At 31.5% G+C, this 26965-nt stretch overlaps 2 protein-coding genes across 2 annotated transcripts; both read left to right on the top strand.

The window, feature by feature from the left end:
* Positions 1-8878: 8878 nt before the first annotated feature.
* LOC142615479 (subtilisin-like protease SBT4.15) lies at positions 8879-14238 on the top strand. The gene is made up of 11 exons (XM_075788217.1): positions 8879-8968; positions 9074-9162; positions 10490-10587; positions 10695-10838; positions 10953-11058; positions 11291-11792; positions 11982-12082; positions 12339-12557; positions 12666-12777; positions 12879-13092; positions 13706-14238. The coding sequence occupies exons 1-11, from the start codon at positions 8879-8881 to the stop codon at positions 14236-14238; spliced, it is 2208 nt and encodes a 735-aa protein (XP_075644332.1).
* Positions 14239-19835: 5597 nt separating this feature from the next.
* LOC142615481 (subtilisin-like protease SBT4.15) lies at positions 19836-26680 on the top strand. The gene is made up of 11 exons (XM_075788218.1): positions 19836-19925; positions 20028-20116; positions 22659-22756; positions 22867-23010; positions 23125-23230; positions 23504-24005; positions 24210-24310; positions 24567-24785; positions 24901-25012; positions 25112-25325; positions 26148-26680. The coding sequence occupies exons 1-11, from the start codon at positions 19836-19838 to the stop codon at positions 26678-26680; spliced, it is 2208 nt and encodes a 735-aa protein (XP_075644333.1).
* Positions 26681-26965: the final 285 nt, after the last annotated feature.

Here is a 26965-nt window from a genome sequence, read left to right on the forward strand (position 1 = left end):
GATTGTGTGTTTAGAGCATGTGATTTGTTTCATTTCTTGTCACTAGGTTAGTGGTTTTTGGTTTTAATTAATACTGAGTGCCATTAGGGTGTGATTTGAGGACTAATCTATCGTTAGGGTAGTTATATTAGATGTTTGTATGATTTTGGATTTGCCATCTGATGTAAAACTTGTGGCTCTTGTAGCAATTCATTTTGTTGGTTTTCTGTTGTTTACTTATTGCTTGTAGATCTCTTTATTTCTTATAGTAATAGCTAGATTTGAGGGTTGCTTTAGTGATTACTTGAATGCCCTATTAAAATGTGAAGGATTCATAAGTGAATGTGTTATGCTAAATGACATAAAATTCACTTTATTTCATTTTCTTTATTTTTCCCTAAATTTATGATAGGAGATAAGACAAGTCACAAATGTATATGGAATGGTTTGTATTTCTGCTGCTTGTTATTTTCCTCATATTCTTTTAGCATATTTTTATGTGCGCTAAATCTTAATCTTTTTTTATTATGTTTTCTTTGAATGATGATGATGATGATGATTATTATTATTATTATTATTATTGTAAGGTCACAATTTGGTACCCGGCCTAAAAAAAAAGGATGACGTAGGCCCAAAGAGCCAAATACAATGAATTTGTAGAGTGTAGGCTAGAAATCTTGATTCTAATGAGTTTGAACGGTCATGGCAATGACCCAAGATCCCAAAACCATATAGATGAACAAGTTTATAAAATGAAATTTATCCTCGAACTCAAGCCGATAACCGAATGTTTATATTTCTTCTTACTTTAAAGATTCTTTACAAATATTCTCTCCCCCCTTTACTCTACAGGACCCCTCATCTTCTTATAGTCCCTTCTCTCTTCCTCTAGATTCAGATTGCTCCCCTTGATACTTGTCCCATCTGCCCCTTTTGGAAGTCCCTAGATAATAGCTGCAATGTTGAAAATCACTGTTCATGTATTACTTCCTCATAAATGCGGCCAAAGACTTTGGCATAGAGCATTTAATGCGGTGGTATCAGCTTTCACATATCTTCATCTCCAAGACTTTCTAAAATATCATTCTAGTTAACATGACGTACCACTTGATCCTTGCTGTACTCAGCCGAGGAGGTAATCTTCCTCGAATTATTTACATTCACCTCATCTGCCACATTTGCTTCCGGGGCTGTAAGTTTAATATCATTATTACCATTAATCCGTCCTCAGACAATCAAACGTCCTCGGCTAAGCCCATGGCCCAAAAACATATCTTGGGCCTTTTGTCCCCACAATTATTATTATTATTATTATTATTATTATTATTATTATTATTATTACTAGTCGCTAACTCGTGTGGTACACGAAAAAAATTATTTATATAATAAAATCTAACAAATTTAGAAATAGAAAATTGGGTCAATAATATGCATATTATAGACACTTTGCTAGTTAGCATTTAAAAAAAAATGAACTGTCATAATTAAATAAAAATCAATGTGTTCTAAAATAACTCCTAATTAATACCTAGTCATAACATGAACCAAATTTGACCAAAAAATTATTAAAAACACCTAAAAACAAGGAGATAAATGCCCTAAACCCAAAATAATGAAAATTACAAATTAAATACCAAAATTAATGAATTACAAAAATTAAATAGTAGTTTCTATCCTACATCACAGAAGTACGTATTCTTTAATATAGCAAAATTACAAATATGATATTTAACTTCTATATGTTGTAATACATTTCTCAACCTGTTCTATTGCCAGGCTTACATTAGTTATACTTCAAATGAATATAGCAACAACATATCAAGTGAACAAGGTGGTGATTCTATAAAATTTCAAAAACTCGATGTTCAAAGCAATGTGCAACTCACACCAACATTTGTACTCAAGGAAAACAAAAGGACATATATATTCAGTGACTACTATGAAGCAACAAAAGAAGAAGATACAAAAAACACTTTAAAGTTGTCTTTCAATTTATTTGAAATATTGATTAAGTAGTTCTTTAAATTTGTGTTTCATATTTTTTATGGATAATTGAGGATGTTAAAGATTTAATTCTTCATTTTATTTTAAACTTAAGTTTGTTTTCTATTTTTTATTATGTAAATTAATGTTTTATATCAATAATAGGAAACTATAAGACTGGAATCCTAATATAAAATCAAAGAGGAAGAGAAAAAGAATTGTTTACATTTTTATACACAATTGCTTTTGTGTGCATCGCATGGGTTAGCGATTAGTAACGATATAAATAGCAAACCTAACCTATTATCATAAGCCGAAAGTCATGAAGTGAATCAATAATGCGGGCTATGAGCCCATTATATGATGTTGAAGAACATGGGCCATGGGGCCATTATGTGAAGTGAAGAGCATTGTGTGTCACAAGCTTCCTGAAAAGCATGAGGAATTTTGGGCAAAAAGTCTATCAACTATGGTTGGATAGAATTATGTACTTTTGGAATTGAAATGAGCTTGGCCTAGGACCCACTCCTTTAACTTTAGAAAAATGTTAAAGGCAAAAAAAAAAATATATATATATATATACACACACGCAAATTGATGTGACAATAAATATGATTGGTGTCACTTTAATACATAATCCATAAAAACATTGAAAACTTTTTTTTTTAAATCATTGGTAACACATTGGTTTGTAATGCTTACGTAGAAGATTTATAGTAATCCTAACATTACTTGTAACTTTATAAATTAATGCTGATGTGACATGAATTTTCCAATAAAATTGTACAACATGATCCAAGTAAAAAAAGTGAACTTGATCAAAGCATAGCTTTCTGATTAAGCAATAAGTTGGGAATTGCAATGCTTAGCATGAAAGCAGTTCTTAGAATGTGAGATCATTCCTTTAAAGTTGCTTAGCAATTAACTTTGAGACGTACAATTGCAATGCTTAGCATGAAAGCAGTTCTTGGCTGTGCTTGGGCTTTAAGACTCTATACACGTTGAACACATTGTGCATGTAACATGCCTGCACATAAAGCAAAGCCAGACTCAGAAAATTGAACATTCACAAGCATCATGTTGGCAGATTATATACATTGCTTACTAAGTGCTCTTTGAACAAATGGTAGCTTTACTTTCTGATCAATTCTTGTATTTTATAAATTTTCACTATTCTAATACGACTTGTTACATGTGAACCCTATGCGGACCATTAAATACCACACAAAGTGCCTTCTATCACATATGTAATGTAATTGCCAGGGACGGAGCTAGGACTTGGAATTTGGGGAGTGACTTTCTTACGGGCTGCGTGTAGAGCTTTAGTTTTTGGCAATGCCATGAGTTTTGTAAAACCATATTTCTTTCCGTAGACTTTTGTATATATATAAGACATAGAAGCATCACAAGGGGAGAAAAAAGTAACGGTAAGGACGCAATATTTTTTGAAATTGTAAAATTGGCTAGTTGCATTTATGACAACATTATTTTTAACTAGATTTATTATTAACACCACTTTTATTTCATGGAAAAATATTGTAAAACATATTGTGTCCCAGTCCTAGCATGACTCAAACAGAGAAAATGAGGGAGAGGGAGGAATGTGTTGAAAATGAAGAAAGAAGATTGAAGAGACAGGGTCGTTTTGTATAAATGAGGAGTTGATGACACTTATTGACACGACACCGTTTTGTAGTTTCTTTAGTAATTCTTTTAATGAAACGCTATTGTATCACTTAGATAGTTTAGCTCCCATTTCGGTCGTTAACTAACTCCACATGTCAGCTTGTAATCCTTAGTTAGTCTAAAACAGATTTTCTTGCTTATTCCGAGAAGTTAGTAAGTTAGTTTTTCTCTTTGTTTCTTTAAGATCAATATAAAGGACTAGATATTTTCTATCTATTCTTAATTGCTTGAATTCATTTTTCATCAATAAAAGAACTGAGTTCTATTGAGAGAGAGAGAGAGAGAGAGAGAGAGAGATATAGTGAATTTTTAAAACTTTTATAAAACATATATTTGTATATGTTGTAACAGTTGATTCCGTTGTGTATATGAAAAGATAGTGATCATTTCCTTAGTTGATTCCGTTGTGTAACAGTTGATTCCAATCATTTCCTTAGTTATTTAATATCATACCAAAACGTTTTCCTTGCTATATGGAGTATAAAGCAAACATTACCATTCTGGTGTGGTGCCATTGCAAGTGATGCCTTCAACTGCGAGAGAGCACAATGTTTGGTGGCTTCAAAGGTGACAATGCCTACCTGGAGAAGGATTCCCAAAGTGTTGAAGAGATCTTGCAATAGGTAGGATGCCAACATTAAGGGAGATGAGATTTCTTTTTATATTAACATATTCATTCATTACGTAGATTTCATGCTTGATGAGAGCTATACATTGAGTAGGATCTCCATTTCCACTGGCAATGGTTTCCACCAAAAGGCAATATCTCTAATTTGTATAATACCTCTATTATATTTTGTTAGTAGGATTCAAATTGGGACTATGTTTGACACGAGCAATAATTTATGTCTTTTTTCCCCCTTTTTTCTGTGTTTTATTTGTTACCATAAGATGAACAGTTGTTTTTGTTTTGTTTTGTTTTTTTTTTTAATTCTATATTGCAATAAGAACTTTGAAATATAAGATAAAATATATATATATATATATATATATATATATAAAAAAAAAAATATATATTTTTCGGCATGTTTTTTCATATTTTAGGGCACTTTTTTCTATGACATGTCCAAATAATAAAACAAAGTGAAAATCAATTGTCTTCCTTCTTTCTTTACTGTTTCTTCTATCTTGGCCATCATGCTTTTTTTTTTTTCTTTTTTCTTTTTTCTGTTTAGTATATTATAACTTTTGTAATGCTTGATGATTCTAAAATTTTCATGTTGGATTTGATATGCCATATGTGATATGCATGACATGTTAATTGAGTTGAGATAATCCAACATACTCCACACATTCAATGGTTTGATGTTCAACAATCTACCCTCAGTGAGTATGTCACTCCCACAAGTAGTCTTACTTTGACTTATAAAAGAAAAAACAAAATAGTTTAGTTTTATATATATTTTTTTAGTATTTTACATATATCTTTCCAAATGCTAATGTGGACACTTGTCTCTAATGACATGGTAGGTGATGAGCTATGATTAGCATACCAATAACGTGATGGCAGTGGGGTTTTAATGTGATTGAAGTTGGATGTATGGACGTTCTAAGAATGGCATAGTAAAGATTTGAGATTTGAGGTGAATAGATTTTTTTCCCAACAGATATAAGGTGGATTTGTTATTATTTAATTATTATATTATTTAATATTTTTTAGAGTTACTCTTTACATATATATATATATATATATATATATTGTATAAAACCTGAAACATAACATTTATTATTACTACACTCTTATTGAGCCACCTCATCTGCCACATTATTATTTTTTTTTTTCTATTTTTTACCTTTAATTTTTTGACAATATTATATAAATAAATATATTGGTTTTACAAATTCATCTTAGGTGGTTTTAACTTTACATATTCATCTACTTTAATTATGACATTATAACTAAATAATAAATCAAAAAAAAAAAATTCAAAACAAAAAAATTTGTCTATACATATTCATCTTAATCGGTTTTAACTTTACATATAATTTTGCATTTACACGTTCATTTACTTTAACTTAGATGTTTATAATTGAAAATGAAATCAATGAAGAATAAAAAAAGTAAAATTTTTTTTTTCTATAAAATGGCATTCACAAGTCTTGCTTAATATTTGATAGTAGAAAAGATACAACTTGACAAATACCCCATAGGAGGAATCCAAATCGAGCGTGTTATAGATCTCTTGCTAGAGGTTTATACTTAATGGTGTTTGTTGTTGACCTAATTTGGAAAAAAAAAAAAATCATATTATAATATGTCCTATTTTGTGTTTTGCCAGGTTTTAGTTTATTTGGAAACGAATAGGATAATCTAGACAAATTAGTAGATGGGCTTTGTGTAATTTTCGTTCATTGTTTGTAAATATTTTGTTTAACAAATTAGTAGCAAATTGTTATGTCTTTGTTATATGATGTTCCTAGATATTTGAGTAACTGTTTTAAGCGTTTAGGAATATCTGATATTACTCTTCATCTTCCTTATCTCTTTAGTGTATTTTTAAAGATTTTTAAGAAATCAAATTCAATTTTGTGCTTAAAATGATTTAAGAATAATAATAAAAACTGATTTAAATCAATAATGTAAATACCAGGGCATCAAGGTGTTTCCTTATATCGATATGAGATTTTATGTGATCTAAGAAAATATATATTTCATAATTGATTATTCTTATACAATTAAAAACTTATGATTCGGTTGAACTGAGACAATTCAAAAATGCACGATAACCTCGATTAATAATGCGGTTAGAATAGTTTTCAGAAAAACCCATTCACTTTAAAATGTGATTTCTATTTGAAACTATTAGAAATTCGTCTAAAAAATAAGAGAAACATTATTGAACTTATTGAAAGTATGGAAGAACTAATACATCAAAAAAAATTTAATTGAACAATCAAATATGTTATTGTCTAAAATCTTAGAGCGAATCACATTGAATATTCATACCGTATAAAAGAAACATAACCTCTAGCCCTAGCAAAAAGTTTAGGTTGCCTTTAGAGAAAGAAAAATACAAAGTTTTCTCTGCCAAAATTCGTTTTACACAGCCTTCCTTCAAAACCCTAACGTAAAAGTGTCATAAGAAAATAAAACTTTTACTATTCTAATTTTCGTCCAAGTTTACAGCAGTAACTTGTGAGTTAATTTCGGCCTTCAAAAATTGAGAATTTCAAAAAACTCAAAACTGAAAAGTTATAGATATTTAAGTCACGGTTCCAACCCATTTAGCCTTGTGTCAATTGAATTTTTGATGAGAGAGAAACGCCCAAAATACTGATTAGTGCTCAAATCAATTTTTTCCTTTTCAGATTTCGCCTCTTTGATTTCTTTCCTTATTTGAAGCTTCCAATCATGGTAGACGATCCAAGCACTCTAGCTACAACTCCTTAGACATTTAAGCATGGTCCTTTAACTCCACTTAATTCTAGTTTAGCCTCCATTCTCTCACAAATTCATGTAAACTCATCTTTCTCACATGATTTCCTGAAAGTAGAAAATTACACACAATGAATGACATCTTGTTTAAGAAATTATGTAGAGATAAAAATAGGGCTAATGCAAATCATGACTTAATTATACAAATAGTAATAAAGAGATAACCCCCACATAAATATATAACAAGTATACATTTTAAGGCGTTATCATATAGCTAAGTACGTTTTACTATATGTAGATACTTTAGGATAGGCTTGTAATGTAAGATTTCTTGTACCATGTTTTCTTATTAGTGGATTTTTCGAGAGTGGTGACTTGAAATTCACCCGATAAGGTTTTGCTTGTAAGGAAACCCCTTTGTGATCAAATCACCCGTGTCAAACTTATTTTCACTACACATAATTTAGTTTGGTGATTTGATTGTGCCTTAATATGATTTGCATGTAATTTGACTAATTAATGAACTTGAAAATTTTGATTAATTAACTAGGGTCAATCTATAACCCCACAAAGATTCCATAACTAATAAATTGGAAAAAGTGCAAGCTACACCCCTAAAGTTTGGGTTTTTTGGAATTTTCACTCTAAAGTTTCATAATTTAAATTTTACCCCATAGAATTATTCTTTGTTTGCATCAGCAACACACTCATCCAAATTTTTCGCTAAGTGTCACACAATAGTGCCTGAAGTGTTTAATTTGTCCAATAAAATGATGAAATGTAATTTTTGTACCGTAAAATAATTTTAAATAATGTTTAATTATGAAAGTTTTTTTTATGCTACAATAATGGTGTGGCATAATGAAATCGTTAAGGTGTAAATAAAGTTGTTAAAATTCTATTTCAGCCTTCAAGGGTGAGTTTAGAAGTTAGTTTTAACACTTGTTTTAGTTATATAAATAACAAACTCTTAATTCATACATTGTTTAATTTTGAGGAATTGTACATTGTTTAATTAATTCAATACTATCTAAAAATAAGTGTGAGTTTAAGAGGTTTAAAGCCTGTGCTGTGTATCGAAAAGTTAGGCCCTTTTGGATATACATCGCTGTAAATTTCTTTAAAAAATCTTATCCCCTCTCCCCGTATATGTGTTAAAAATACTTAGTATTCTAAAAAAAAAAAAAAAATACTACAAGAAAATAAAAAAAAATTCAATGCAGAAAATTTCTCAGTGTCTAAAAAGGACGACATGCTAAAAAAGAAACGGTGGGAAACTAATTATATTGAAGTTACACCTGTTTTCTCCAAAAAAAAGAAGTTACACCTAAACACCTCTGCTTTCAATTTTAATTTTCCTATCTAGCTAGCAAAAGATAGAAAAAAGACAACATTACATCTCTTTTTCTAATATTGCACAATTAAACCTTGTTGGAGTATCATTTATTTAACAAACTGCATCAAATCTCCCCATTTCTTACCTTTAATTAATTAGTCCATGCAAGAATCTTAAATTTTGGAAAGATTCAAAGATTGTTGCATTTGACATTAGCCTAAAAAGATAGCTTATTTTACTATATTTAGCTTATTTTTGCTATTATTTATGGGTCCTACTGCACTTTCTGATATTATTTATGAATCTCACTGTACTATTTCAACTAACTTTTACTTTTCAATGCTTTCAACAAAAAGTTTTCAATTTCAATTAAATAAACTATTTTTAAATGAACATGTACATTTTAGCTCGAAAATCTCCAGCAGAATAGGTAAACAAAAAAGAGAAAATCTCTGACTATAAATATAGGAGCAAGATGGAAGAGCGGCAGTGCAGTGCATACAAAGTAGGAATAAAAAATGGTTCGAATTTGTATTATCACCCTTTTCCTTCTGGCTACGCAGCTTCATTGGTCATTCACTCATGGTTCTAGTGACACAGTTAGAAAGGTGAATATATTTTGATAATTTGTATGAACATTAATTATTATGTATATTATTTAATATTATAATTTCCTTCATATAATCAGAAATTTGTTTTTCATTACCACATAGGCGTACATCGTGTATTTGGGAGAGGCACCGCAGTCAAAAGCCTCTGCTACTGAGCTTCATCACAACTTGCTTTCTTCAGTTGTTAGAGAGTAAGTGGGATGACAAAATATCTAAACATTGCATGGTTACATCTACTCATGTTCAATTCAAACAATACTAGTTTTCCATTTGTTTCTTACATGGAATAGTTTTTTTTTTTTTTTTTGTGGTGATTTGTACCTGGAATAGTTCATGTAGAAATTTGTAAATGAGATATAAAGAAAAGAGACAGGAAAAGAGAGAAAATACTAGAGTTTACATGATTCAAGCTAATGACCAACATCTACTAGACGAGCCCAAAAGACTATATTTTCTCATACACCTTTCATGATAGTAAATTGTAATAGAATCCGTATTTATAATAGAATTACATACAAGAGTAAAAAATAATCTTAATTTGAATTGCATATTAAACATTAATGAACCCCTTGACTTGAAAAAAAAATAATATATAATATTTTTTTATTAGTTCAAAATATCTTTAAAAATATTATTGCACACTCTGATCACAGATCATTCCAGTCCGAAACCAAATAAAACCACGCATTAGTGCCTCCCAAAACTTTTGGTTTTAAAGTTAGTTATTCAAGAAAAAAAAAATACTAAAGTTAGGAATGTTCAAGTTTTTTATTGGCTAAGTAGATACTTAGTGTATTATTAATGCATGAATGAGTGTGTTAATATAGTGAGTTGAGTTTTGTCAATTAGTTCAAATTTTTTTTTATTTATTTATAAAAACAATGACAAATGCATAAAACTAAAAATGTTATACAAATTTAACAGAATAAAATAGTCACCCGTATCCATATTGAAAATAGATAATGACAATTGATAATGAATTATTACGTAACAATTTCAAAATATGGAGACTTGTAAAATTAAATTGTAAGACTTCATATATTTGTATATTTTTTTATTTCTTATCAATAACTTGATATACTTAAGTTCTTTTTTTATTAAATTTTATTTACTTTAAGTTTCTTAATGACTCTTCTGAAATAAATTCCCAAAGCCGCCATTGCGATCAATCCCTTAATTTGTTCACTAATCCCAAACTTTTCTCTACCAATTAATTTTGATTTGGTCTTCACTTTCATGGAAAGTAAATTATACATTCCAACCGTTCAACTTCATATATAACTAATTGGGTAGAGTGTGATTCATACATGGGTCAAAGATTTGGTGGTGGGGAGGGTTCCATAATGGCTAGGACTTAAGACTTAGGAGCTTATCAATATGTATAGCATCGGACTTTTCTATGCATATAAAATTAGTTTTAAGGGTGTAATCCATATATGATATGACATCACATCTAGCATGCAATAAATTGTAACATTTGGGTAGACAATTAAACGATTGAGTATTGCCCTTTTTCAGTGACCATATTGCCCAACAGTCCAGAATATATAGCTACACAAAGAGCTTTAATGCATTTGCAGCAAACCTGTTGCCACAAGAAGTTCAAAGGCTACAAGGTGCATATTAAAAACTTCATGTTACACATCATTTCTTTCCTTTTTTTTTTTTTTTTCTTGGGGTGATTGTCTTATATAATTTATATACATATATGCATCTATTACAGAGAACGAAAATGTGGTGTCGGTGTTTCCTAGCAAAATGCGAAAACTTCATACCACAAGATCATGGGATTTCTTAGGAATGCCTCAATCAGTGAAGAGAAATCATCAAATTGAAAGTAATATTATTGTTGGTGTATTAGATACAGGTACTAAGTTAAGATTACTTCTCATAGAGTTTTGATTTTTCCATGTTACCTGTCATCATGGAGGAATTTTAATCACTTTTCTAATCTTTCCTTTCTTCTCCCCTTATTTTCTAGGAATTTATATTGATGCTCCAAGTTTTGACGACAAAGGACTAGGACCTCCTCCATCAAAATGGAAGGGTACATGCCAAGTCAAACGCAACTTCCCTCGCTGTAACAAGTAAACAATCTCAATCTCTCTCCTAGATTGTGACCTACCACAAAACAATATGTCTAGTAACACAATATTTGATTAATTAATTTTTTTTTCACAATAGTTTAATATGGCGATGCACAATAAAAATTATGTCGAATGAATCTAAATGAAAAAAAAATGTTGTCTTTTTTAATATTACTTCTGTGCATGCATGGGCGTCTCATTTAATTTCCAAGCCATTCACCATTTTATGCAGCAAGGTAATAGGTGCAAGGTTCTACAACCACGGTTTCAAAATTCCCAACCCAAGTCCGTTAGATGAGGAGGGCCACGGCAGTCACACTTCGTCCACCATAGCAGGTGCCTCGATAGCAGGGGCGAGCTTATACGGTTTAGCCAAAGGCACAGCTCGAGGTGGGGTTCCATCAGCACGCATTGCAGTGTACAAGGTGTGTTGGGAAGGAGGTTGCAGTGATACAGACATTTTGGCTGAACTGGATGATGCCATTAGTGATGGAGTTGACTTGATATCAATATCCATCGGAGGATCTTCGAGTAGCTATTTTGACAATCCCATTGCGATCGGTGCCTTTCATGCAATGAAGAAGGGGATTTTGACAACATGTTCAGCTGGGAATGAAGGCCCAAGATTTTATTCTGTGGGGAACACAGCTCCTTGGATAATGACTGTTGGTGCTACTGGCATGGATAGGCAGTTTAGGACTCCAATTGAACTTGGAAATGGCATAAAAACTTCTGTAAGTTCCTTTTTTTTTGTGGAGAAGATTGATGTAAATTACTTCTTTCTAATATTTGATGAGTCTTTGAGTTCTATAATATTTAATAATGAGTCTAATATTTCTTCATTGATTTGTGTATGGGTTTTTAAAATATATCCCAATATATATGATTTTAAAATATACATTTACTGGTGCTTTTTATAACAGGGATCTTCCATCAACACGTTTGCACCAAATAAACGGATGTACCCTCTAACCACTGCGGCAAAAGCAGCCAATGGAAGTTTACCAAGAAATCAAAATCCCTGGTAATTAAAAGGAATTTTAACCGACACAAACTCTTGACGCGAGGATCACTTTACAAGTATAAGTTCTTGTGGGATAAAGGGAAGCAGGGCAAGGAGTAGAGTTCAAATTTCTAAAAAAGAGGTTCACACACATACACTTAAATTATGTTAGAGCAGAATTATTGTTTCAGATTTAATTGAAGATCATCTAAACTAATATATATTCAGAGTCAGACTGCTAAAATTAGTAGCGCTAATCAATTAAAGAATTGGGCAGGTTGTGTGCTGAAGGGAGTCTAGACGCAAATAAGGTCAAGGGAAAGATTGTGCTATGCAAAAGAGATCTAACTCAAGATTACGTGAAGGACATAGGTGGGTTGGGGGCGATTATATCTCGCCCACAGCAGTTAGATTTGAGCTTTGCATTTGTCATCCCTGCTGCCTTCATTGACACTAATGTTAGTATCGAAATTGAGAAATATGAAAACTCAACCAGGTAAGTATGAGGAACCTTTTCTTTTTCTTTCATTCTACACATTTTTATTTTCTAATTGATATTTTAACTTTCTTTACGGATTTTTTTTTTCATTGGTAAAACTTTCAGAACCCCTCGGGCTGTCATATACAAGTCTATAACAGTACGCAATGCCGCGACACCCTTTGTGGCTTCCTTTTCATCCCGAGGTCCGAACCCAATCTCTTCCACCGTACTTAAGGTAACCCTTGCAATGATTACCAGTACAGGCATTAATTTGTGTATTTTTTTTTTTTAGCATATATACTAGAATGAGGGTTTTAAATTGTGTTTGATTTGCAGCCGGATATTGTGGCACCTGGAATAAATATTCTAGCTGCTTACTCTAAACTTGCATCAGTGACTGGGGATCCTGAAGACAACCGATTTGGTGTATATAATATAATTTCTGGAACATCAATGGCTTGCCCTCATGTGGCTGGTGCTGCTGCCTATGTCAAATCATTCCACCCTAATTGGTCTCCCTCTGCAATCAAATCGGCCTTAATGACAACTGGTTAGTCCCCTTTAATTCTCCCATTTTAACTAATGATGTGTTAAAGATTTGTGCCACTTTACACGAACCACCACTTGAATTGAATGGTGTCAATTAGAGGTTATTAGTGTTTAATTGAAATTCTCCAATGCAATCTCATTGCTCATTGTTTACCAGCACTGTTGTTAATACTTAATATGCCAATTGGTTTAGAGTAAATATTACGCATGTTAATATATATCTATCATGACTAATTAATTCAAATCTTAATTGTGAAACAAAATTTCTTTGTGATTGATGGAGATGATTATTTTTTAACAAGAAATTAATAATTTTCGTTTATAAGTGATATTAGAGATGCTACAAATTTTATTGCACTACCCTTACAAATTTTACATTTATCTATAGTACTTTTAGCAAAAAAAATTTTAGTTTCAACAAAATAAACGGATCCTAAACAGATTCCTTAGTGTGTTAACCTCAAGTAGTAAAATTTATAATAATCTTAACGTATATATTCCGTCTAGATCAAGATATCATCCCATACTTCCCTAAAATAAATAATTTTTATATAAAAAATTACGCTTTTTGAGTGTTTTATATATAATTTTGCTTCTTCTTAATTGATGATCAGCATCTGAATTGAAAATCAAAAATTTCGAATCTGAGTTAGCCTATGGGGCCGGCCAAATCGACCCGGTTAGGGCAGTAGATCCCGGTTTGATCTATGATGTGTCAACGTCCGGCTACATCCGCTTCCTATGTAATGAGGGTTACAACATGACAGCTCTACGATTGTTCACTGAAGTGCCCACAAATTGCTCAAGTGTCCCTGACATTGGAGGACATGATGCCCTAAATTACCCATCCATGTATTTGGAAGTTAATAACATTAACTCTAGTGTATCAGCCATCTTTCATAGGACAGTTACAAATGTGGGCTCTCCAAAATCTATATACAAGGCAATTGTCAAGGCGCCAGCAGTTCTAAGTGTCACTGTTGTTCCGAACCAACTAGCTTTTAGTCACTTGAACGAGAAAAAATCTTTCACGGTTGTCATAAAGGGGCCACCATTGAACAATGTTACCAGTTTATCAGCATCACTGGAATGGAATGACATTAAACACAAAGTTAAGAGCCCTATCCTCCTTTTTTGGGCCTTATAGGTCAAATTATTTTAATGTCTAATAATGTAGAGCTTGGCAAGCTTTTTGAATAAATCATAAATGGGTGCAAGCTTGTTATTTAACTCTGTTTTTTATGTGAAGCTTAGTTTTTTTTTTTTTTTTTGATGGGAAGATTGAAACTTTTATTGCTAATGAGAAATAGAGGTTACATCTTGGATAAGGGTTTGCTCAATACAACAAGGGTCCTCTTCAATCCAAGCAATGTAGTCAGCTATGCTAGATCCATGCTTTGCTAAAATGTGGGCTGGTAAGTTGCCCTATCTTCTAATATGAGAATATCCCACACTCCTAAAATCCCCACTGATATCTAATATACCTTGGACAATTGAAGCTACTGAGGATGGGGGTGGAGAAATATTACATAGTGCATTATAAACGACCAAGGAGTCTCCTTCCAGAATAACATCACTGTTGGGAAATTTCCAGCAAAACAAGGTGTATATTGATGCTCTATTACTTTTTTGATAAGCTAATGCTCTATTACTTGATTCCGTAAGAATGATGGAAATCCATTGTTAAGGGCAGTTACGAAATTAGGTCACCACTCAATGACGTTTTCTAGTCAAACTTTTTAGAAGTACTACCAATATAGAATGAGACTTGGAAGCTCCTACAACATGTGGTTACTAGAAAACAATGTAGGTAATTAATCTTAAGGAATGCTAAGAATGTGCTGGGCATGTGAACCAATTGGTTCTAAACTTATTAAATAAAAAATTCTTTGATAATGATAAAATGATTTAAATTAGTTAGTAATACTAGCCTCATCACATGTGCTTCGTGTATGCGATGAGGCTTTTTTGTAGCAAAAAACAAACCTATGTTTTTATTTTATATATATAATTTTTATTTTGAGATTCTAATTTATAAGTAGATCAACAGGAGAGTGATCCCATTTTTTAGGCAATGTTTTAGTGAAAGTTAATGTTATATTTTTACCAGATTGTTCTTTAGTTTTATATCTACTTAAACATAGGGGTGTAGAGGTATTTTTGAAAAAAAAAAAAAAAGAATCTCAAATAGGAGAAACCTCTTAAATAGTAGTATAGTTAAAATGAGATTCTAAATCAGATATTCAGTTCTTACCTCCTACCAAGCCTTTACTATCATTGACTTTGTCTACATGTCCACACACAAAAAAAAAAAAAAAAAACCCCTATAATTGACTTAGGTATTAGGTCTTTTTAGTACTACTAGTCTACTACTACTACGGGTTCATTGATTATACTTAAATTAGAGATACAAATTGAGATTAAAATTTCCCAAGTTCCTACTTCCTATTGAACTAACTATCATTGACTTTTTTCTTTTTTCTTTTTAAAACAACTATCATTGACTTAGATATTTGATCTTTTTATTAGTAATAATATTATTTGTTACATTAGAAACTCTAATAATATAATCCTCTGATCTTCTTTCTCTCTTCCTTTTGTTCACCCATCTCTCTCTCTCTCTCTCTCTCTCTCTCTCTCTCTCTTTCTCTTTTACAAGTTTTACTATATTAACCTTAAAAAATAGAGAAATGCTATGCTCACAATAAATCGTAAATGGTAGGCTATCATTGGTTGCTATTGATAGGCAAAAAAAAATTTAAGTGATGAGTTTAAGTTAAAATTGATAACAATTTACCATTTAAAATTTGTTGTGAAGTGTTTGTGAACGTAGCACGTCTTTAGAAAATAAGGTGCCAACTTTTGCCATAACATAAAAGAAAAAAATTATTATAATATTGTTGTTGTGACATGAGTTGCTTTAAGTTTTCTTTTTTAAATTAACTTTAATAGCTTATAATTTTTTGTTTTTCTTTTGATATTTTCCTTTTAGATTATTGCATCTTAGAGTACTCCCTTTCTCAACCTTAACTATTTTTTTAGATTAACTCTTTCTCAACCTTAATTTCCATTATATCACCTAATTTTAGATCTCGACCTATTCTTAATTTCTTACATTCTGTATTTTTTATAATGTCACTATTAGAATTGTGAAAGCAACTCCATTATATTCGATGATCAAAACTATACAAGGAAATAGCCTTTATATAGGAAGGCTTATGTATAAGTTTGTTTGCAGTAAATGTAATATGAGTGACAGACAGCCAACCTAAAGTGGGCCTAGAGCTCGGTAAATTTGTACAACTAGCAACACAAAATGTCTTGTAGGGTGTGATTTGTGGCTCGAGGTCCTTATGAAGGTGAATGTCATGGGCTTTATAGATGGGCCTCCTTAGGTATGGGCGGACCCAATAACTGGCTTGCAGAACCTGGTATGTTTTGAGTTTGTTTTCTCTATAAATATAGCTACCATTTTTCTTTGTTTTAAAAAAAATAATAAAAATCCTCAAAAAAATATGTAATAGATGTGGTTGGATTCCATAAGGGCAGTCATGAGATTACGTCACCACTCAATGATGCTATCTAGTCAACTTTTCAAGAAGTAATAAAGAATTAGACTTGGAAGCTCCTGCACTGTAACCTTTGCCATTTGGGGTGTTTGGTAAGGGATTTTAAACAATAATTTTTAGTGTATAAACAAAATTATACGTATTTTTACATATTTTTTCACCTATAAATATTTTTAAAAAATACAAATAACGTTACTAGAACAACAATACCAAACACCCCCTTGGTAATTAGAAAACAACGCAGGTAATCTTACTGAATGCTTTGTGCTGGCCATGTGAACCAATTGGCTATAAATTTATTAATTAAAAGACTCATTGACTATAATTAAATAATTTAAATCAGTGATATAAAAAGAGATTTAAAATCAAATGTACAAGCTCCTAAAGGTATTTGATCAATAGACATATTTTCATTAAATAGACATCTTTTAGGTCAATAGACACATTTTCTGTCAATAGACATATTTTCATTCAATAGAAATTCTTAATATATATCTAATATGAAAGATTATAACTTTTTCAATAGGCACATTTTGGTATAAATATTACAATCTATCTTGTATACACCTATATATGTAACACTATCCAAACTAAAGACGCAACATTCTATCTCTTATTCATTCCCACAAAAAACTAATAAATAAATAAAACATTGTTTTCTTCTGTCTAACTAATAAAACTTCCATTTCTTAAGAGAGTGTGTTGTGTGTAGTATAACTTGCCCACTCTCCCTTAAAAGATACCGTGGTTTTTAAGTGGAGTTTTGGCGTGCTTTTGTGTTAGAACTACCCTTTTCCCACTCCCTTGTGTGTGTGTTTGTTTCTCAAAATAAATAAATAAAACTTGTGCTATTTTTTTCAATATCATTTTTTTTTTTAATTTCATGCATTATTTTTACTACTCCAACTCAAAAACAATGGTTTTTTTTTTAATTCTTTTTTTTTTATACCTGGAACTCATCCAATAGATTTTCCCCTGCATAGCATGAGCTATATATATATACACACGAAAATCTACAACCAAAATCTTAAAAAAAAAAAAGGGGCAAGACCTAATTAATCAATTAACTCAAATTCTATAAAATAGAATTTTTGTGTACTAGGTACATGCACATGCTACATCAATTGTGGTAATATTGGTATGATATCTAAGGGAAAATGATTAAGATTTTAAGGGTCATAAGTTTTGGTATTGGCACATCCTTTAACAAAACACACTTTATGTGTTTTGAGTCTTAGTTTCTAGTGTTTTAAAGAAGACATCATTGGGATAGACAAGTTTAATAAACAAGTGGTATGGTTGAAAACACAAGACTGCTTAAGAAAAATTGTATTTGCAAGTTTCGATACATGGCTCAATACCTATCAATCTATATTAAGATTTAATGAACCTCGATACCTAGCTTGACACCTCTTGATATATCAAGCTTTGGGAAAACTAAATGTTTAGTTCTATTTTCGGCCCATTATGACTTGACTTTCTAGGAATTTGTGCACTAGAGTTCTTGAGCATATAAAAGATATATTTTACAACCGTCATCAAAGAGATAGAGAGACACACACATAATAGGAGTTGCTGCGACGTTTGAGAGCCTAGGGTTGTGTGCCAAGCTACTTTCAGTTCAACCAAGCGTGGATTAAAGAACGTTGCAAAGCTACAACAATCAAAAAGGCTATTGTGGAGTTAGTCATGGATAGGGATATTCATGCGAAGGAAAAATCTTCTCCAAGATCAAGTCCAATTGGGGACTAGAGCTAAGACAAGTATAGATAAGTAGTTTCTATTGTATGTAGGTACTTTAGGATAGGCTTATAAGGTAAGATTTCTTGTAATTGTAACATCTTTTTTCTTATTAGTGGATTCTTTGAGAGTGGTGACTTGAAATCCACCCAATAAGGTATTTCTTGTAAGGAAACCCCTTCGTGATCAAATCACCCATGTCAAACTTATTCCCATTACACTTAGTTTAATTTGGTGATTTGATTGTGCCTTAATATGATTTGCATGTAATTTGACTAATTAATCAACTTGGAAAATTTGATTAATTAACTAGGGTCAATCTATAACCCCACAAAGATTCCATAACTAAAAAAAAAGGCAAAAGTGCAAGCTACACCCCTAAAGTTTGGGTTCTTTGGAATTTTCACTCTAAAGTTTCATAATTTAAATTTTACCCCATAAAATTATTCTTTGTTTGCATCAGTAGCACAATTGTAAATTTCCATTAAGTGTCACATAATCTTGCCTGAAGCATTTAATTTGTCCAATAAAATGATGAAACGTAATTTTTGTACCATAAAATAATTTTAAATAATGTTTAATTATGAAAGTTTTTTTTTATGCTACAATAATGGTGTGGCATGATGAAAATATTAAGTTGTAAATAAAGTTTTTAAAATTCTATTTCAGCCTTCAAAGGTGAGTTTAGAAGTTAGTTTTAACACTTGTTTTAGTTATATAAATAACAAACACTTAATTCAGACATTGTTTAATTTTGAGGAATTGTACATTGTTTAATTAATTCAATACAAAAAAAAAATGATCTAAAAATAAAAAAATTCAATGCAGAAAATTTCTCAGCGTCTCTTCTTAAAAAGGACGACAAGCTAAAAAAGAAATGGTGGGAAACTAATTACATTGAAGTTGCACCTGTTTTCTCAAAAAAGAAGAAGAAGAAGAAGTTACTCCTAAACACCTCTGCTTTCAATTCTAATTTTACTATCTAGCAAAAGATAGAAAAAAGACAACATTACTTCTCTTTTTTTAATATTGCACAATTAAACCTTGTTGGAGTATCATTTATTTAGCAAACTGCATCAAATCTCCCCATTCCTTACCTTTAATTAATTAGTCTATGCAAGAATCTTAAATTTTGGAAAAATTCAAAGATTGTTGCATTTGGCATTGACTTAAAAATCTAGTTTATTTTACTATTTATCTTATTTTTACTATTATTCATTAGTCTTGTTGCACTTTTTGATATTATTCATAGATCTCATTGTACTATTTCAGCTAATTTTTACCTTTTATTTACAGTACTTTCAGCAAAAAAAAAAAAAAAATGTTTTAACTAAATAAGCTGTTTTCAAACAGACATTACATTTTAGCTCTGACTATAAATATAGGAGCAAAACAGAAAGGAAGGAAAAACAGTAGTACAAAGGAGGGATAAAAAATGGTTCGAATTTGTATGATCACCCTTTTCCTTCTGGCTACGCAGCTTCATTGGTCATTCACTCATGGTTCTAGTGACGCAGTTAGAAAGGTGAATATATTTTGATAATTTGTATGAACATTAGTTATGTACATTATTTAATATTATAATTTCCTTCATATAATCAGAAATTTGTTTTTCATTACCACATAGGCGTACATCGTGTATTTGGGAGAGGCACCGCAGTCAAAAGCCTCTGCTACTGAGCTTCATCACAACTTGCTTTCTTCAGTTGTTAGAGAGTAAGTGGGATGACAAAATATCTAAACATTGCATGCTTACATCTACTCATGTTCAATTCAAACAATACTAGTTTTCCATTTGTTTCTTACATGGAATAGTTTTTTTTTTTTTTTGGTGGTGATTTGTACCTGGAATAGTTCATGTAGAAATTTGTAAATGAGATATAAAGAAAAGAGACAGGAGAAGAGAGAAAATACTAGAGTTTACATGATTCAAGCTAATGACCAACATCTACTAGACGAGCCCAAAAGACTATATTTTCTCATACACCTTTCATTATAGTAAATTGCAATAGAATCCATATTTATAATAGAATTACATACAAAAGAAAAAATAATCTAAATTTGAATTGTATATTAAATATTAATTGTCTCAATCCCATGATTTTCTCTAGCAATCAAGCAAGGGCGGCAGCACATAGGCCTCAGGGGGTTCAAATGAATATAATATATAATATTTTTTTATTAGTTCAAAATATCTTTAAAAATATTATTGCATACTTTGATCACAGATCAGTCCAATCCAAAACCAAACAAAAACACACATCAGTGCGTCCCAAAATTTTTAGTTATAAAGTTAGTGATTCAAGAAGAAAAGAATACTAAAGTTAGGAATGGTCAAGTTTTTTATTGGTTAAGTAGATACTTAGTGTATCATTTATGCATAAATAAGTGTGTTAATACAGTGAATTGAGTTTTGTCAATTAGTTCAAAACATTTTTATGAAAACAATGACAAATGCATAAAAATAAAAATGTTATAGAAATTTAACAAAATAAAATAGTCACACCTATAGCCTACCCATATTGAAAATAGATAATGACAATTGATAATAAACTACTATGTAACTATTTCAAAATATGAAGACTTGTAGAAGGAAATTGTAAAACTTCATATATTTGTGTGTGTGTGTGTGTGTGTGTGTTTTTTTTTTTTTCTTATCAATAACTTGATATATTTAAGTTATTTTTTATTAAATTTTATTTACTTTAAGTTTCTTAATGACCTTTCTGAAATAAATCCTGAAGCCGCCATTGCAATCAATCCCTTAATTTGTTCACTAATCCCAAACTTTTCTCTACAAATTAATTTTGATTTGGTCTTCACTTTCATGGAAAGCAAATTATGCATTCCAACTATTCAACTTCATATGTAACAAATTGGGTAGAGTATATTTCATACATGGGTCAAAGCTTTGGTGGTGGGGAGGGTTCCACAATGGCTAGTACTTAAGACTAGACATGGCAAAACTGTCAAAATTTTCTGATTTGACCCAAACCCAATTTTTTTGACCCAAAGCAAAAACGAATTAACCCGTGACCCGACTCGTGTTTTTTTATGACGGGTTAACCTGACCCGACCCGACCCGAACCGAACCCAAGCCATTTTTTAAACTTTTTTTTTTGGGTAAAAAAAAAAGAAGAAGATAAAATTAAGACAATAATGGTTTAATTGTTTTTTGTGAGATTTAAGGAAACAATTGAGACATTTACATGCAAATTAATTGAAAGATAAGTAGTTGAGTATTCTATAATGAGAAAAAAAATTTAGATATCAAATAGCAAAATACATGCCAAGATAATATGATTACAATAGAGTTAAAAATATAGATTTAAAATGGTTGACATGTGTGAGAAACATTCACAAGTGTAAAAATAGTGAAGCCAAAGTATCAAATTAGCATAAATTATGAACGCTTAGACCTATTTTTTAACAATTTATGTTCAAAATAATTAGCTTTTCAAAATAAATTATGATATTTCCTAGAGTGTGTGTTGCTTAATAATAATATGATATTCATAAAAGAAACCATGTATAAATAAGTAAACAATCAAATTTTAATGTATATCTCAAATTAAAATAGAGTATTAACCACAATTGATAATAGATTATAAAATTAATTTTCATGATTGTAAATTTCTTATATGTTTTTATTCTTTGTCAAATAAGTTATCCAATAAGTCATTTGTAATTTTGTATTATATTTTGAGATGTTGATATTGTGTAGAAATAAAACTTGTGTATTTGTTTAACTTATCTTTGTGTTATTTTATTTTAGATAGCAATGTTAGGATTTGTATTATTTTAAAATTATTGAATAAGTATTAATAAGTTTAACTGAATTCGTTCTTGAAATAAATGATGAATTCAAAGTAATGCATTTCACATCAAGTAATTTGTTATGTGACTTTCTAAATGGCAAAAATATATGTTGTTTTCTTTATAAAAAAAAAATCATGTGAAAATACAAGTCAAATCGATCTGACCCGCAACCCAATTGATCCGAACCTGTTTTTAACCCGCTTAAAATGACCTATTTTTGACCCACTTCCCGATTGACCTGACCCGACCCAACCTGACTGTTTTGCCATATCTACTTAAGACTTAGGAGCTTATCAATATGTATAGCATCGGGCTTTTCTATGCATATAAAATTAGTTTTAAGGGTGTAATCCATATATGATATGACATCACATCTCGCATGCAATAAATTGTAACATTTGGGTAGACAATTAAACGATCGATTTTCGCTGTTTTTCAGTGACCATATTGCCCAACAATCCAGAATATATAGCTACACAAAGAGTTTTAATGCATTTGCAGCAAACCTATTGCCACAAGAAGTTCAAAGACTAAAAGGTGCATATTAAAAACTTCATGTTACACATCATTTCTATTTCTATTTCTTTTTCTTTTTTTCTTGTGGTGATTGTCTTATGTAATTATATACATATATGCATCCATTACAGAGAACGAAAATGTGGTGTCGGTGTTTCCTAGCAAAATGCGAAAACTTCATACCACAAGATCATGGGATTTCTTAGGAATGCCTCAATCAGTGAAGAGAAATCATCAAATTGAAAGTAATATTATTGTTGGTGTAGTAGATACAGGTACTAAGTTAAGATTACTTCTCATAGAGTTTTGACTTTTCCATGTTACTTGTCATCGTGGAGGAATTTTAATCACTTTTCTAATCTTTCCTTTCTCCTTCCCTTATTTTTTAGGAGTTTATATCGATGCTCCAAGTTTTGACGACAAAGGACTAGGACCTCCTCCATCAAAATGGAAGGGTACATGCCAAGTCAAAGGCAACTTCTCTGGCTGTAACAAGTAAACAATCTCAATCTCTCTCCTAGATTGTGACCCACCACAAAACAATGTCTAGTATCACAATATTTGATTAATTTTCTTTTTTTCACAATAGTTTAATATGGCGATGCACAATAAAAGTTATGTTGAATGATTCTAAATGAAAGTAATTTTACTCCAATCATAAAATATCATATCAACCATTTTGGAAAAAAATGTTGTCTTTTTCAATATTACTTCTGTGCATGCATGGGTGTCTCATTTAATTTCCAAGCCATTCACCATTTTATGCAGCAAGGTAATAGGTGCAAGGTTCTACAACTACGGTTTCAAAATTCCCAACCCAAGTCCATTAGATGAGGACGGCCACGGCAGTCACACCTCGTCCACCATAGCAGGTTCTTCGATAGCAGGGGCAAGCTTATACGGTTTAGCCAAAGGCACAGCTCGAGGTGGGGTTCCATCAGCACGCATTGCAGTGTACAAGGTGTGTTGGGAATTTGGTTGCAGTGATATAGACATTTTGGCTGCACTGGATGATGCCATTAACGATGGAGTTGACTTGTTATCATTATCCCTCGGAGGGGATTCGAGTAACTATTTTGAAAATCCCATTGCGGTTGGTGCCTTTCATGCAATGAAGAAGGGGATTTTGACAACATGCTCAGCTGGGAATGACGGCCCAAGTTATTATACTGTGGAGAACACAGCTCCTTGGATATTGACTGTTGGTGCTACTGGCATGGATAGGCAGTTTAGGACTCTGGTTGAAGTTGGAAATGGCATAAAAACTTCTGTAAGTTCCTTTTTTTTTTTTCTTTTTTTTTTTGAGAAGATTGATGCAAGTTACTTATTTCTAATATTTGATCAGTCTTTGAGTTCCATAATATTTAATAATGAGTCTAATATTTCTTCATTATTGATTTGTGTATGAGTTTTTAAAATATATCCCAATATATATGATTTTAACATATACATTTATTGGTGCTTTTTATAACAGGGATTTTCCATCAACACGTTTTCGCCAAATAAGCGGATGTACCCTCTAACCACTGCGACAAAAGCAGTCAATGGAAGTATACCACGAAATCAAAATCCCTGGTAATTAAAAGGAATTTTAATTGACACATACACTTAACGCGATGATTACTATACAAGTATAAGTTCTTGTGGGGTAAAGGGAAGAAGAGTAGGGACTATAGTTCAAATCTCTAGAAAAGAGTATCACACACGTACACTTAGATTATGTTAGAAAAAGATTATTATTTCAGATTTAATTGAAGATCACCTAAACTAATATATATTCAGAGTCAGACTGCTAGAATTAGTAGCACTAATCAATTAAAGAATTGGGCAGGTTGTGTGATGTAGGGAGTCTGGACGCGAATAAGGTCAAGGGAAAGATTGTGCTATGCAAACAAGATCTAACTCAAGATTACATTAAGGACATAGGTGGGTTGGGGGCGATTGTATCTCTCTCACAGCAGTCAGATGTGGGGTCTACATTTGTCATCCCTGTTGCCTTCATTGACACTAATTCTAGTAACAAAATTGAGAAATATGTTAACTCAACCAGGTAAGTGTGGGGAACCATTTTTTTTTTTTTTTCATTCTACACATTTTTATTTTCTAATTGATATTTTAACTTTCTTTACGGTTTTTTTTTTTTTTTTCATTGGTAAAACTTTCAGAGCCCCTCGGGCTGTCATATACAAGTCTACAACAGTACGCAATGCTGCGACACCCTTTGTGGCTTCCTTTTCATCCCGAGGTCCGAACCCAATCTCTTCCACCATACTTAAGGTAACCCTTGCAATGATTACCAATATAGGCATAAATTTGTGTATTTTTTTTTTAGCATATATACTAGAATGAGGGTTTTAAATTATGTTTGATTTGCAGCCAGATATTGTGGCACCTGGAATAGATATTCTAGCTGCTTACTCTAAACTTGCATCAGTGACTGCGGAACCTGAAGACAACCGATTTGGTGTGTATAATATAATTTCTGGAACATCAATGTCTTGCCCTCATGTGGCTGGTGCTGCTGCCTATGTCAAATCATTCCACCCTAATTGGTCTCCCTCTGCAATCAAATCGGCCTTAATGACAACTGGTTAGTCCCCTTTAATTCTCCCATTTTAACTCATGATGTGTTAAAGATGTGTGCCACTTTACAAGAACCACCACTTGAATTGAATGGTGTCAATTAGAGGTTATTAGTGTTTAATTGGAATTCTCCAATGCAATCACATTGCTTATTGTTTACCAGCAATGTTGTTAATACTTAATATGCCAATTGGTTTAGAGTAAATGTTACACATGTTAATATATAACTATTGTGACCACCGCACACCTTTGGTGGGATGGTCACTCCACAAGTATTAGTACTTGTGGGTGTGGAGTGTGGTGGGGGCGGGGGGGAAGGGCCGGAGTTCAAGTCTCTAGAAGGGAGTTTCATACATATATACACTTAGATTATGTTAGAGTAGAATATTGTGACTATTTAATTCAAATCTTAATTGTGAAATGGAATTTCTCCGTAATTAATGAAGAAAATTATTTTCTAATAAGAAATTAATAATATTCATTTATAGTTCCTCAAAAAAAAAATCAATATTCATTTATAGGTGATGTTAGAGATGCTACAAATTTTTTTGCACTACCCTTACAAACTAGTGTGACACTATTCACAAAAAGTAATTTAAATATGTATTTATTAGTTATTGAAGTTGCACAAATCAAATTTATAATCACTTTAGTGAGTTAACCTCAAGTAGTAAAATTTGTAATAATCTTAACCTCGTATGTATGTAAACACATATATAGATCAAGATATCATCCCATACTTCCCTAAAAAAATAATTTTTATATTTATGAAAATTAGGCTTTCTGAGTGCTTTATTTATAATTTTGCTTCTTTTTAATTGATGATCAGCATCTGAATTGAAAATAAAAGATGTCGAAACTGGGTTAGCCTATGGGGCCGGCCAAATCGACCCGGTTAGGGCAGTGGATCCCGGTTTGATCTATGATGTGTCAACGTCCGACTACATCCGCTTCCTATGTAATGAGGGTTACACCGGGACAGCTCTACGATTGTTCACTGATGCGCCCACAAATTGCTCAAGTGTCCCTGACATTGGAGGACTTGATGCCCTAAATTACCCATCCATGTATTTGGAACTTAATGACACTAACTCTAGTGTATCAGGCATCTTTCATAGGACAGTTACAAATGTGGGCTCTCCAAAATCTATATACAAGGCAATTGTCAAGGCGCCAGCAGTTCTCAAAGTCACTGTTGTTCCGAACCAACTAGTTTTTAGTCACTTGAACGAGAAAAAATCTTTCACGGTTGTCATAAAGGGGCCACCGTTGGACAATGTTACCAGTTTATCAGCATCACTGGAATGGAATGACACTAAACACAGAGTTAAGAGCCCTATCCAACTTTTTTGGGCCGTATAGGCCAAATTATTATAATGTCTAGTAATGTAGAGCTTGGCAAGCTTTTAGTATAAATCATAAATGGGTGCAAGCTTGATATTTATCTCTGTTTTTTATGTGAAGTTTAGTTGATTTCAAATTTGCACACCGCAATTCAGAGTTATTGATACTCTAAAATTTAAATGTATGTTTGGCTGCTATTTAATTTTTTTTTTCTTTTCTAAGTAATAGAAACAAACAAAGTATTTATAATTTACCATTTTGTTGTAATATAATTCAATAATAGTAGGACAGAAGATATTTGGA

This window comes from Castanea sativa, chromosome 11, assembly GCF_040712315.1.
Source record: "Castanea sativa cultivar Marrone di Chiusa Pesio chromosome 11, ASM4071231v1".
Classification (NCBI taxonomy): Eukaryota; Viridiplantae; Streptophyta; class Magnoliopsida; order Fagales; family Fagaceae; genus Castanea; species Castanea sativa.